Consider the following 14,209-nt stretch of genomic DNA (forward strand, 5'->3'; position numbering starts at 1 on the left):
GGGAAAATGCAGAAATCCGGTGTGGGTGCCGCCATTGCACATCCTGGCCGAGCCCATCGGCGCTGGAAGCGCATGCCTCCTGGCGAAGGGGAACCGAAACGCGTGTTTTGCCCAGCCGCCGCCTTTCTGAGAACTTTGGAGAAAAATAATGAAAGAAACTGCAGCTGCGGAGCGGGGACGGAGGGGAGCGGGTCAGGGGGGTCAGGATCAGCCCTGCGGTGCAGAGGGCTCCGCTCGGGTCGGCTCTGGAGCGCGGAATTGTGTAAAGTTTGTCAAAGCCATGGGAAGGAGGATGGGAGAGGGGGCTCTCCGCGGGTTTGGGGTCTCTTTTTCTGTGCTTCTGCCGTTCTTCAGTCTCCCGGTTTGCAGCGCCGGTCCCCGCTGAGGGTGGGCCGGGCCCGGCAAGCACCGCCCCGGGAGGGGAGGGCCCGGAGGGGACGGCACCGAGAGGGGACCGGAGCCGGACCGAGAGGGGAACGGACCAGGAGGGGACCGGACCGGGACGGACCCGCAGCCGCCGCCGGGGAGGGTACGTGAGGCCGGGCCGGGGGCGAGGGGACCCCCTGCCCCAGGACGGGACTGGGAGCGCTGGGATCGGAACGGGAGCGGGAGGGGATGGGCTCGATCCCGCGGTGCCCGGGGCAGGGGGAGGGACTGGGTCGGGCCTAGACCCGGGGCAAGGGGCACGCAAAGCTCCGTCCCAGGACAGGACCGGGTCAGGCTCAGTCCCAGGCTGGACTCAGACCCCGGGGTGAGGGCCGGACCCCCCTGGGTTTTGTCCCCCAGCCCCGGGGCAGCTTGGAGGGGCCCGAACCGGCCTGGTGTGGGGGGTTTCAGAGAGGAGCACCCAGTTTAGAAAGGTGAAATCAGCCGTGGAGGGGCTGTGGGGGAAACACCCCCAAACCAGGGTGGGCAAGCAGGCGATAGAGAAGACGGGGGGGATCAGGATTTGGGGAGCAGTGGTGTGGCGGGGGTCCGTCCCTGCCATCACCTGTGCGTGACACATGGGCTTGGGGCACCTCGGCAGCTCTTGCAGGTGTCGGGGTGGCCTAAGAGCAGCTCTTCTGTTGGGAAGGAGCAGCACGGCGCTGGGGAGAAGGGGAGGGCGCGAGAGGAGCCCTGTGCCAAGCCCACCCGTGTCTGTGCGGCCGTGTTCCCACGGACGGCAGCGTGGCAGGCGAGCGGCGTACGGGGAGCCCGGCGCTCGAAGACGTCAGTCACCAGGAAGGTGCAAGGGACGCCGTGTGCGCGGGTCTGTTTGGAAAGCAAACAAAGGTAAAGAGAAGGAAACTTGTGCTGGGCAGGTCCATGCTAGGTGGTTTATGAACTGGACAGCGGTCAGTGGGGTTCCAGGTTTTCCTGTTGTGCCATTACCGCCAGAGAAAGAACGACTTGGCGCTTTGAAGGGCTCTGGCAAATCTGCGAACATCTCTAGAGTGATGGTTTAGAAAGCAATCCCACCGTGAGAGTGAGGCAGCAACCACAGCGGGGGTTTTGCAGCCGGTGTGGCCACCAGCGTGTGTGGTTAGTCACCCTAGGCGTGCACTGGGTCAACACGCGCCCTCCTGCCCCGTGGCTTTGGGATATGGCCCGTGATGGGCACAGACAGGAAGCTTCTGTCTCTGCCTGCTGCAATGATTTAATTCCTGCATCATCCTGATGGGTGCGGGAAGAACTGCGAAGTCCTCAGGTAGGAAGGCAAGGTTGGGTAGGAAACCCCAGCAGGTGCAGGTTTTTCGGGGGCTGCGAGTTTCGGCAGCCCGGTGCCGGTGGCTGGGAGGGGAGGAAGCCTGCTGGCCCTGCTCCACCCACGCTGAGCATGGCCTCTGTCGCAGCCTCTTGCCGGGCTTTGGGCACTGAGACTCGCAACAGAAGGGGGGTGAGGTGCCGTGTCGCTGCGGAGGTTGCACGTGAAGGGGATGTTGGGGGTCACCAATGCCCTCCTGAACCTGGGGGAGCCACACTTGCCATCAGTGCATCCCACAGCAGCAGTCTGCAAAGATGTCGGTGTTTGCCTTTTGGAGCCTTGCATTTGTTGGGAAGTGCGGCCGTGTGAGCAGAAACCATCCGTTCTGTGAGTGCATCCCGTGAGAGACTGGCTGCCCTTGGCTTTGCGTGGTGGAGCCTGGGCGAGGGGAAGCTGCAGCAGGAGGGGTGGACACAGCCTGCAGCTCGCGGGCTGCAGCTACGCGTGGGCTTTGAGACTCCTTGGAGCTCCTCTGGTGCAGACTGCGGCCGCCGCTGGGTGGGATGCAGCGGCGTTGCATCCCTCTGTGATGTGACCCAGCATCCTGCAGCCCTCCGAGGCTCTGGACATCTCAACGTGACGGCCAGAAAGGGAAACGTCCCGGGTGGCAATGGGGAACGCGTGGGTGTGGGGCTGGCAAAGCCGACCTTCAACCGAAATGACTCGGAAGTATGCAAGAGGCCTTTGATTTTATCTGTAGCTAATTACACAGGCGAGAAAATCCTCGGGAAGGGAAGTGCCTGGGGAAGGAGGAATGTTTGGCCCGGCAGTGTCCTAAGGACAGCCCAGTGTCGGTGACGCTCAGTGGAGCTTGGCGCCGCAGTGGTGCGGTAAGGCTGCCCACAGCTGCGCTCCCACCGAGATCCCAGGGCCAGGCAGGGCAGAGCCAGCAGCCCAGGTACGTGTCTGTCTGCCAAACAGTACCCAACGCTGTTTTAGGTCCCGCTGTATTTCTTAGGCAGAAACTGGTGTCGAGGCTCTGCCAAAGCAGCTGGAAATCCCATGTGAGCTGTGCAGGTAGCGTGCAGGGCTGTAAATCCCTCAGCCAACCTCCATCCCTCCCCAAAATACCTGTGTCCGACTGGCTGCACGCTGCTGCGTTGTGCCTGGCTGCCGCGCATCGCTTGGCTGCCCGGCCGGCTCCATCCTTCCTCCCCCGCACTGCCCGCCTCTCCCTTTTGGCCCTGTTGGCTCCTCTCTGCCGTCAGCAGCGGGGTCGGTTTGTGGGTCTTGCTCCCTGGAGAAGGCTGTTTGGAAAAGGATGGGGAGAGGCGAGATGAAGGCTGGGGCTGAGGATGAGGAAGGTGAGGCTGATGGAAGTGCAGCATTCTGGTTACGGGCTTGTGGTGAGGGGTGCTCTGGGGAGGGGAGATGAGGCTCCGGGGGCTCCCATGGTGTGACAGGAGCTGCCTAAAGCACTTCAGGAGGGCTGGGAAGCAATCTGAGGCAGCGGGAATGCCGGATTTGGCACCAGGAGGACAGATGGATCACGTCTACGGGCGCTGAAAGGCTCCAGAGGAAAGCGGGTTATCTGGCACAGAGATGGGGCGAGGTCACAGACCCTCTCCACAGCCTTCCTGTGGTTTTTGAACAGCTTTGTCTCATCAGGAAACAGCAGAATAGGAAAATCTTTAAAAAAAAAAAAAAAAGAAATACAAACACAACGGTGCAAAGTGGAGTCCACAGGAAAGTGGGAAGGAGACCAAGTCAAAGCGCTGGGATTTTCCCAGGCCGGCATGCTCGCCCAGTGACACCGTTATTCCCAGGAACAAGTGGCCAGTGCTGTAAACAGAAAATCAACAGGACTCTCTGTCCGAGTCGGTTACGGGTTTGCAGCAAGCGCTGCTCTGGTGGCCACAATGAAGTGGTGGGGAGAGAAAGTCTGGAAGGCAGCATCGCGGGTATCGATGGCAAGGGCCAAGCGAATGCTGGCTGTCGCGTAGTGACGGTTTAGGCTCAGAGGATGCGGCTGCTGTGGCTTGCGTGGTCGGTGCCGGGTCTTAAACGGGCGGTGACTGTGTCCAGCGCTAGGAAGGACACGGTGACGGATGCCTTCAAGCTGGAGAGGGGGCCGGGCGCTGTGTTGTGCGAACGGGGCGTTTTGCGAGCCCTTTCGCTGTTATTCTGCAGCCGTCAGCGTGGCTGCGGTGGCCGGGCAGATTGCAGCAGCCTGGGCCGAGGAGCCTGTGCTTCCCCGTGATGCCCCTGTTTTCGCAGGAAGCTGCGGCGCTGGGGGCCCTGGGCTTCCGTCTGGGGTGGGCTGGCGCCGGACTGGGACGGGGGCGCGCCTTGTGCAGGGGTTTAAGGGAACCCTGTTGCTCACCTGGTGCTGTCTGCAAGAATGCCGCTGAGGAGTCATCAAAAATAGAAATAAAATAAAAAAGATGGTGAAATGGCTCTTAAAGTGTCCATAGGGAACGCAAAGAGTGATGAACGTGGGTGCGTCCCCGTGCACTCCTGGCAGGAAACAGAAGCAGCCAAATGTGGAAAAGCCCTGATAGTCAGCACGGGGCTGTCCCTCTGGGTCTCCGTGTTCCCCGGTGAGGTGCTCTAAAATGGGCTGGCGATTTGTCTGGATGAACAGAAATTGGCCAAATCAGCAGCGATGCTGCTGTTCCCCAGGCCAGCTGGATAGCTCTGGGTATTTCTCTCCCTCCTTTCCCTGCGGGGAATTTTCTGCGTCCTCCAGGCTGCCTCTGGCCAGAAATGTCCCTGCTGCTGGGGCAGGTGTAATGTGGGCTGCAAGAAGGAACCCCCCCGCCCCCCCAAAACAAAGAAGAGTTACTGCCACTGTGGGAAGGGGCTCCTGAGGATGTGTGGCAGACAGCAATTAGCAGGGCAGGTGGTTAATGAGAAGGTTGTCTGGGACAAGTATGAAGATGAAGGCAGCGCCTCACGTGCTGGCGCTGCTGCAGAGGAGCTAATGTGGGGCAGTCTGTCCCCCGCAGCTGGGGCTGGGCGGGGTGGTGAAGCCCAGCCTGGCTCGGTGTGACCCCCATTTCTGAGCAGCTCAGCCGGCCCTGGGGCTGGGGCCAAACCCCTGGGACTTCCAGCCCCACCTCCAGAAGGTGCAAAGCTCTCTGGAGATCCCCGTTCATGAGCAAGCGATCTCTGGCGTGGAAGATTCCTGGGGAAAATAGCTGGAGGACCCTGTGGGTGCAAACTGGGGAGAGGTGGGTGCAGATCTGCTGCCAGCCCTGGGAGCGGCTTGGGGAGAGGGAGAGCTGTGCCTCTGGTCATCTGACATAACCTCGTGTGCAGTGGCCTCCGCGCTCTGCAGGTATTTGGAGAATAGTTTTTGTTTTTTTTATCCTCAAAACATTTTTTTAGAGAATTAGTCTTGTGTTCAACAGCTGACACTGGAGTTGCACGCCAGCTTGTGGAGGCTCCAAGGGGATGTATCTCTCCGAGGTGACGTGCTTCATCGCGCTTCAACTCCTCCTCAGAGCGAGGAAGCCCTAGAGCTCAGTGCCCTGTGACTGCATCGGGGTTTGACCCGATTCCCAAACTGCAGACTCATCCATGCTGATCCCATGACCAAGGTGTTGCTGCTGGAGCGCGAGTGGGAAGGTGATGTCACGGGAGGGGAAAAATCCAAAGGTTGCAGAGGGCAGAGGAGCGTGGGTGCTGCCAAGAGCAGCGATGGGTGTCGTGTTTCCTTGTGAGTCACCCCGATGGGGCGGGCATTTCACCGGGAGCACCGGGATGTGGAGCGTGATCCGAGGCTGGCTCCGTCACAGGGTCTGTGTCCTCATGGTGGGACCAGTGTCTCCGGTGCGATGCTTGAGAAGAGGCTTATCCCGAGCTCTCGCATGCCAAAATAACAGTTGGAAACGTTCCAGGAGAAGTCAGAAGGCATCCCTTGGCTTCGGCAGCCCGCAGGGAGCTGGTGAGAGGTGCAGGAAGCACGGCGGAGCACCCTTGGTGTTGCAGCTGCACAGGTGAAGTTTAATGATTCGGAGATCCTGGTGTAAATCGTTGCCAGCGCAGTGTGGGGCCGCGAGCGTGCGTGGGATGGGGATGAAGGGCGACTGGCTGCAGGGAAGACCCAATGCTGTGGGTGGAGGGAAGGGGACGTGGGCAGGCTGGAGGGGGACAGGAGTGCCTGGCCACCGCTCGCCCACGAGGCAGAGGGGTGCAGTTGCCAATGGGGGCTGCAGTAGGCGCTACCTTGGAGATACGGTACCAGCCACAGTGAATTTTTTGGGGTAAGTCTGGTTGGTTTGAGGCTTCCCTGTACCCTCAAGGTGCGGCACCCCTTCGCTGTGCGCCTTTGCTGCTCCAGACAGTGCCAGGGATGCGGGGCCCGAGGTGGAAACAGCAGCAGCTCCTTTCTCTGCCCGCTGACGTCAGGGCCCCGGGGTCGTTGCTAAAGCTGCGATAGGAGCGTGCTCTGGGAAGGCGAAAGAAGAGCTAATTCAATGGAGAGGCGCCTGTATGGCAGGTCTCCTGCTGTAATCTGATTTGCCTGGGCTGCAGGGCAGCACAGCAAGGGATCTGCGTAAAACTTTTAGGCGCAGAGGTGACGTAGAAGCCTAAATCCTGGGTGAGGTGCCCATGGAAAGCCAGACAGATCAGGAATGGACCTGGAGGTTTAGACATAACGGGTGAATGTTACAGCCCTGCGTGTTTGCAGTGCCCACCATGCGTGCAACGTAATTTCCCTGTCCCACACATATGGCGGAGTTTTGCAAGTGACATCTCAGCTGGTCAACGTCCCTTTGTGAAATGCTTTGCCAAATAGCACGGAGATGGGAGCCTGTTTGGATAAACAGGAAAGGGAGAAAGCCACCAGCTGCCCGTGTAGCAAAGCGTGGGAGACCCAAGATGAGAAGGAGGGGTACTGATAAATGAGAGTCTCAGCGGTGCTCGCCACAGGCTTGGGCATCGCCAGTGCAGCCAGGAGCGGGGACTGGCAGGGCAGAGGGAGGACGAAGGAAGAGGACGTGTGATGCAGTTTGCCTTGTGCGTGATTTCATGAGCCTGCGCAGTGTGGTGAGGTTGCGTTGCGGGCGCTCTCCTGAGCAGAGCAGGCTGTTGGGAAGCGTGAGGTGTAGGCAGTGCTCTGTGTAGGCATTGTACCCGGCTGGCAGGGGCGGGCAGGCAGAGAGCAAAGAGTTTGTGTAGGAGGACAGAGGCCGCTCCTGGGACCAATGGTCGCAGGCACAGAAGCGCTTAGGGCTGAGGAGTGGCAATGGCTCTCGGGATGCTGGTGAGGACCTTTGGGCCGTGGCCTTTTTTTGCCGCTGGCTAGGGCCGAATTAAAGCCAAGAGCAGGGGATTTCTTCCCCAAGGGGCAGAGGGCTCTGCCTGGCAGCAGCCTGGCTCTGGCAGCGAGGCAGGGCACAGCACTGAGCCGTGCCTCAGGGAATGGCGGGCTTGCCCCTGCTTGCCAGGAGCTCGCGTTCAGCAGGGCTTGGCAGCTCCTGTTCGCCCAGTAAACCCCGGACAGGCCACGGGAGCGATGACTTTGCCATGTTTGGATCCACACGAATGCTGGCCACCCTGATGCTGAGCCATTCCTTGGGGGGGCTCTGAAGTGGTGATGGGGCGCAGGCGGTGAGTGGGCCTGCGACAGGGAAGGAGCTCTGCAGATTTTTCCTTTCCAGGCCTGCGTGCGCATCTTTTCCTGCAAGCAGCTGGAGCTGGTCTGTTGTCTGGGAACTCTGGTTTATTCTGGCCGCTGACCCTGTGAGCTAGGCGTGCACTCGAGCTAAATAAGCAAACGGCGAAGCCTGGGGCTGGCGAACTGAGGGGTGAGGGCGTTTACAGAGGCAGCACGCAGCAGCAGCAATGGATCAAAGGGTCAACTGAGCACAAACAAGCGTTGAGAAGCCGGAAAGGACAGGAGAAAACCCTGGCGCGTTTTCTGCAGCTGCACACTGGTTTTGGCACGTGCGTAAAACTGGGAGGCCGCTGAATGGCTTGCTCAGGTGGAAGGTGGGGAGCTTTGCTGCAGGGATCCGAGTTACTCGCCCACGGTTTGCTGGGAGCGAGCGCATCTGGTCGTGGCGACTCGGAAAATGCATACGTTCAGTCGAGGCGGCGGAGGAGGAATTCCCACCCATGCCCTGGCAGCGGAATCGGTGTCACTCCGGGGTGGGCGAGCGCTGGCCAGAAACAAGCTGCGGGCTGTGCCGAGGACGTGATTTTGGAGCAGCCCTTGCTGGCAGCAGTCGCAGGAAGCAGTGCAGTTGGCCTGGCTGCGAGAGCAGCAGTTTTGCTTTCTTTTTTCTGGGCAGGGAGGCATTGCAGGGCGGGCAGCCAGCGCCGCAAGCAGCCCTGCTCCATCTGGAGGAGGGGAAAAGAGAGGTGGTACAGCCAGAGATTTGTTTCTGAGCGGTGTCAGGTTTGCGTTGACAGCAGCTGGTTGTCTAAGGCAGCGCAGCTCCACCGAGCAGGGAGCGTTTCAGCAAACAGTGGAGTTCTTTGTGGTGGCGGCTTTTTTGTGGTGCACAGAGGTCAGCTAGCGCGTTGCTAAGGATGGCTAACAGAAATCAGTGCAAATGTAACTTATTTGGGTCTTTCCTGAGGCTTGTGGATATTGCGGCTGAGAAGGTAGCCAAGGGTCAGATTTGGAGGGGATGTCTCCCTTTGACAGGCCCCTGGGGCACTGGGGGAGTTCAGGTCTGTGGTGAATGCTTAGCAGGAGTTCTGGCGAGGGCTGGAGAGGAGCCTCCCCTTGCCCCTCGGTACGGGACGCTCGACTGGCACAGCGGCTCAGCTGAGAGGGAATCGCAGACGGGAGCGGTGTAATGCGTCCGGTTGCACTGAAGCTGGGCAAAGTCTTCCTGCAAAGGTGGGAGAAGGTAGGAAAGAGTCAGCGGCACTGCTTCCCTGTCTGTGCTGCAAGCCCAAAAGCGGCGGTGAGGGAGGCAGACGAAGCCGGGGACGGCTGCTGCTGGCCAGGTGGCAAGGAGAACGGCCGGCATGTGCTCTCCGCAGGCATGGTGGAATTAGACTTCCAGCATAACTGGAATAAAATAATGTTGTGGTGGCCACTGAAGTGGTAGCTGTGTGGATTTTGCATCCCGCTGTGCGCTAACCATGGCTTTGTGTCTCTTCCCAGAGCTCGCCGCCTGCCTGGGGAGGGGACCACACCCGCGCTAGCAGGACTGCAGCCCCCCCGAGCCGAGCCATGCTGTAAGGTGGGGGCAGCCCGGCCGGCCAGCCAGCGGCAGGAGCGATGGCCCAGTCCCGAGCCAACGGCTCGCACTACGCCCTGACGGCCATAGGGCTGGGTATGCTGGTCCTCGGCATCATCATGGCCGTCTGGAACCTCGTCCCCGGCTTCGGCCCCGCCGACAAACCCGCCACCCACGCCGCGAACGGCAGCAAGCCCGACCGCGGCACCGGTGGCGTTTTGAAGAGCAAGACCTTCTCGGTGGCCTACGTGTTGGTGGGGGCGGGTGTGCTGCTGCTGCTGCTCTCCATCTGCCTGAATATCCGGGACAAGAAGAGGCAAAGTGAAGATATCGCTCACGTGCAGCACCAGGCGTCTGCCGAGCCCTCGCACCAGGAGGACAGGTGAGCCTTTTTTGGGGAGAAAGGGAGTGGGATCGAGAGTAGGAAAGGAACCAAGAGCTGTTGTAAGTCCTCAAGGAGGTCAGGAGCAAGGAGAGTGAGGCTAATAGCAGCGAGTGCTAAAATAAAGGCGAGCAGGTCTCGTGGTTTAGGGATCGGACATGTCACGGAGATAGGGAAGGAACGGCTCCAGCTGCGTTGACGGTGCTGTGGCTGAAAGGGAGCGTTGGCTGGGAGGATGGTGGGACGTAGACGGAGCTGTGGCCGAGCCGGCGTTGCTGTGATGTGCCATTCCAGGCTTTTGTGAGGACACAAGCGGTGTGTGGGGAGGTGGCACGGAGCACGGTGGTTAACGGTTGTCGCAGAGGAGCAGGATCTCGGCGGCAAGCCGGGTGAGGAGCAGGAGATGCAGGACATGCCACCTCGCTGGGTGCAGCCTGAGGTAGGCAGCGGCAGGAGAGGGAGTGTAGACCTGGTGAAAGTCTGCAGGGCTCTCCTGTTTGCACAAGGAACGAGCAGAGCAAAGGCTGCTGCCGCAGCAGGCATGGTCTGAACAAACACAGGGTGCGGGAGAAGTGGCCGGCCGTCTCAGCAGCGTGGGGAATCAATGCAGTGGCCGGTGCAGGCTGCGCCTGTGCCGAGAGGCGAGGGAACATTGGCACAACGTGGGGTGGGAGGTGGCAAGAGGAGGCAATGGCTCTGCTGTCCACTGCCTGGGGAACGCTGCGCTCGGTGTGTGCAGAGAAGTACTCAGTGCGTGCAGATCCACCTGGGACTGCTTTTCTCTGGTAGGTTGTAAAGGTAACGCCGTGATGCCAAAGAAACGCCAAGTACACGTGTGCAGGCTACGCACAGGCACCTGTTGCATGGATGCGCACGTGTTGCGCAGCCCAATCTCTAGGCAGCAAAACTCAGCATAGCTACCCAACCCAAAAGGCAGCTGAATGGCAAAGACAGAGGGTGGTGATGTCCCTTTCAAATGAATTTTGACTGATTTATCGAGAGGGGAGAAGGCTGTGTTCTGCTGGGACTGTCAGAAACGACTGCTGTGCAGTAAGAAAGAGGTTTTGTGGGCCAAGGCAGTGATGCGCAGAGACAGATGTACGTCACAAGGAAACAGTAACGTGTCTGAATGTAGGTGAGGTTGCGCTCTGTTCTGTCACAGCGACAGGAACTGGTGTGTAAGGTAGAAGGGCAAAGAAAATGGGATTTTTTTGCTGTTGTACTATTCTCTCCTCCCTGCCCCTAGTGAAGCTGAAAAGATGTGCTACTGATAGCTTGAATTTTGTCCCCTCTAGTCCAGAAGAGGACGAAGACACGTCTTCCCAGTACTATGTGCCCAGCTACGAGGAGGTGATGAACACTGGCTACTCTGAGGCCAGAGACTCGGACAGGAGCAACAGGATCAGTGTCTCTCTGCCCTCCTACGAGTCGCTGACGGGGCTCGACGAGAACACCCAGCTGCCCGGCACAGCCGACACGGAGCCCGACACGGAGCGGCAGCCCAGCCGGCACAACTCGCGCCTGAGCAAGCGCCTGAAGCCGCTGAAGGTGCGGAGGATCAAGTCGGAGAAGCTGCACCTGAAGGACATCAGACTAAACCTTGCAGAGGGGAACAGCACGGCCCCTGTCACGATAGAGCCGCTGACCCCTCCGCCCAAGTACGAGGAGATCCAGGAGAAAGCACCAGGGAGCCAGCAAATGACCTAAAAAGAGACTCTGTGATGCTGCTGGGGTTTGGTGTTTTTTTGGGTTTTTTTAAAAAAAACCAAACCTACAGTAAGAGGGGCTCGGTCTGTGGGCGCAGAAGCGGTCAGGGCTCCCTGGAAGCTGCGCCGTGGAGGACACGATGGGTGCGTAGCGCTGCGGCAGGAGGACGAGACAAACTTTCCCCAGAACAGGGTTTTTCAAAAGAGCGTGGGGAAAGAAACCTGAATGCCGCTGGGTCTGGTGCGCTGAAGTAAATGGAGACTGGAAACAGCAAAAGTGTAATTTGTGGTGTTTTACAGAAGGACCACCCCATGTATCTTCTCACCCCCTCTCCCCTCGTGCCCGCCAGACTTTTCTGAGCCACCAAATGGATGCCAAATGAGGGTTTCCCAAGTGGAAAAGGGCAAAGCTCCTTTTGTTAGTGCCCCTTCTTTCTGAGTAAGGGAAACGGCGTTGCCAGGGTAGCGCTGCAGCTTTCCCCTGCTCCGTTCAGGGCCTGGGACGGTGGCCCCGGGCCAGGCCTGACTCCTGCCAACATCTGGGCTTGCTGGTGGGCAGCGGGCAGAAACGAGCCCCACGCTGCTCGGGGAGAGGACAGATCTCTTTCCTGGGTTGCTTTCTCCGTTGTGGTTTGCGCTCAGATGCGAAGGGGACGGTCCGTTTGAGGCACATGGATCAATCTGGGGGCTTGGGAGCTGTTGGAGTGCACCGCTGCCAGGTGTGCAGGGTGAAACGGCAGCTGAGCACGCGGTGCGTGCAGACGTCTTTTGAATAAATATTTTGCACGGTGTGTTTGTGCGTGTGCGTGCACTCATGCGTGCTTGGTCCATCCCAAGGTCTGCGAGCCGGAGCAGTGTAAAAGCAGCGGCTGGTTTAGGGCGGATGCCGCTCCGCGGGCAATCTGGGCCACGCACTGCCTCCCCGGTCTTCCAGGTAAGCGGTCAACGACAAAGGCTTCTCCCTGTTCAGCCGCGGGCTCCCTCAAACGGGGTGGATCTGGGGGGTGTGGGTAGAGAGCAGCATCTCTCCGGAAGCTGGAGCGAGTGTAGATGACTCCCAGCCACTCTGGGCTGCTGGTAGGGATGTGTTTGGGTTGGTTGGAGGCTGATGTCGATGTAGTTACGGTCCCTGCAACCAAAGATACAAAAGGAGCACAAATAGCCAAAGCCCAAGCCGAGAGGAGGTGCTGGTCCAGACCCATGTCCCAGTTGCTCTTGTTGGTTATTGTTTCTTAGTGCATCCTGTGAGCTCTGGAGGTGTATTGCAGCAATTTCACTTTGCTGTGCCCCAAGGCACGGTGCCAGGTGGGCAAAGTAACGCCAGGACGTTAGGGACTCCTTTATTCCAGAGAAGGGGAAAAAAGTAGAAGAATATACCCCAGAATGAGGGAGTTGGGCTGGGGGGTGCCGTGAGGGGTGGTTCTTGTTGTCGAGGGGTTGGGAAGGTGGTGCGGCTCCTTGGAAGGTGTCGCGCAGGCGTGTGTGCCTGTAGGAGCCCGCCCGCGGCAGGAGGCCAGGCACGAAGGTCTGTCTGCCTGGTGAAGGAAGCCAACCCGATCGGGGGTCCTAGAATATCGGGCTGAATAAAGCGAGGCATCCTGTCTGAGCAGTTGGGACCTGAAGGTTCATGGAGCGTCTTTGCCAGGAAGTCCTGTGTAATGGAACAGACGGGCGATAGCAGCGTCTTTCGCAATGGCTCAAGTAGGAAAAGAGCTGGAGAAATGGCGGGAAGTGCAGTGACCGTGGGGAAACGGGCTGTGACTAAAGTAGGAATTATGTCCCAGATGGCTGAACGGCAAAAGAGCCTCGCTGGCTGCCTGCGTACTTGTCTGCTGATGGTATGCTGGAAAGCCAAGGAAGACGTGGGATGCTGAGGAACACCAGCGCTCCCAAACCTGTGACCATCGCTGTCCCAGGACAGCTTGCCCCTGTGTGCGGATGAGGTGGCACCGGAATATGTTGTAAGAGAGCAGGTATTCCTGGAGGTGAGCGTGATGGAGATGGCTTTGCCAGGTAAGACGTGCTGGTAGGTGAGAAATAAGGATATGGTTTTCCTAGGCAGTTTGTAAGAGTGCACATATATCCCAGCCTCTCTGGAGGGTAACTTACGGTCAGCGGAAACGCACGAGATGTGCGGATCTGGTGTACAGACCTGGTGTTCCTCTGTACAACCAAGGAAGCCTGATGTTGTGAGGAAAGCAGGGGATGAAAACGCCAGCGAGGGAGGCTGGCGCTGAGGCATGTCCTGAGGAACCGCTCCAGGGTTTGCCGAGGAGCGCTCCTTTGTAAAATGTACTGCTTCAGTCTCCAAGTGAAGCCTGACGAAAGCTTGCAGGACGTGCTAGCTGTTCTCCTGCAAGAGTGTCGTTTGCAGGTGTGGTGGCAGGCGCCGGCGGTGCCAAACGGCCACAGCACGGCTGACCGTGCTCCCGCTCAGCAGAGCGGCCCCTTTGTGCGGACGTTGACGTTCAGGTCCTGCCGAGCACCAGAGCAGCCCTGGGAATAGCGGGAATCCTGTGCTTGCAGGACATTTGTAGATTGGCCATGTATGTTTGGAGGGAAGCGATGTGGTTTTGCGTGTGTGCGTCTGAGCTGGTGTGCTGGTGACTTTCAGCCCGGCCGCTCCTGCTGTCTGTGTGCCTGGGAGTTTGGCCGAAGGCTGAATTTGTGCTCCGCCTCCTACATCTTTCAGCCGGGTGATGTGGGAATTTGTCAACCGTGGGAGCGGGGAGTGGGCCAAGAAGCGATCTTGGGGTTTGCTGTTAAGAGAAATGCAAGGGTTAGGCTTGTTTCCGCAGGCCTGGGGTGCCTCATCCAAGGATGACAGGGGTGTCATGTATGGCACGGCAGGGCGGGCCAGGGAGAACCTAACCCCTCCCTCTTCCCAGGCTTAACTTCAGCTAAAATATCTCCACCTCCTTACCCGCCCCCAGCGGCACAGGGGCGAATGGCAGTGGGGGTTACGGTCAGTTCATCACTTGTGGCTTTACGCTGCTCCTTCCTCATCTGGGGGGAGAACTGCTCACGTTCCTCCCCTGCCCCGAGGTGGGGTCCTTCCCGGGCTGCAGGGGGACAGGCTGGCTCAGCAAGGGCTGCAGGGGAATCTCTGCCGTTACCCCTTCCCCTCCTTCTCCGCTGCCTGAGACTCTTCACATCTCATCTCCTCTCCACTTCTCGCAGCCGGGCCGGGCCCAGTCGGGCCCAGTCGGCCGCCCGGCGGGAGGCCAGA

General features: G+C 59.4%; 1 protein-coding gene across 3 annotated transcripts; it reads left to right on the forward strand.

The window, feature by feature from the left end:
• The first annotated feature begins 459 nt into the window (after nucleotides 1-459).
• Nucleotides 460-11,383, forward strand: TMEM51 (transmembrane protein 51). 3 transcript variants are annotated; one of them, XM_086764563.1, is made up of 3 exons: nucleotides 460-529; nucleotides 8,817-9,274; nucleotides 10,570-11,383. In XM_086764563.1, exons 2-3 carry the CDS (start codon nucleotides 8,934-8,936, stop codon nucleotides 10,979-10,981), a joined length of 753 nt encoding a protein of 250 aa, XP_086620689.1. In that variant the 5' UTR covers nucleotides 460-529; nucleotides 8,817-8,933; the 3' UTR covers nucleotides 10,982-11,383. The 3 variants fall into 3 exon arrangements, with proteins under 3 accessions (XP_086620689.1, XP_086620690.1, XP_086620691.1); XM_086764564.1 differs by lacking the exon at nucleotides 460-529 and adding an exon at nucleotides 2,651-2,764; XM_086764565.1 differs by lacking the exon at nucleotides 460-529 and adding an exon at nucleotides 8,186-8,208.
• The last annotated feature ends 2,826 nt before the right edge of the window (nucleotides 11,384-14,209 follow it).

This window comes from Chlamydotis macqueenii, chromosome 21 (genome assembly GCF_036417535.1).
Source record: "Chlamydotis macqueenii isolate bChlMac1 chromosome 21, bChlMac1.mat, whole genome shotgun sequence".
Taxonomy (NCBI): domain Eukaryota; kingdom Metazoa; phylum Chordata; class Aves; order Otidiformes; family Otididae; genus Chlamydotis; species Chlamydotis macqueenii.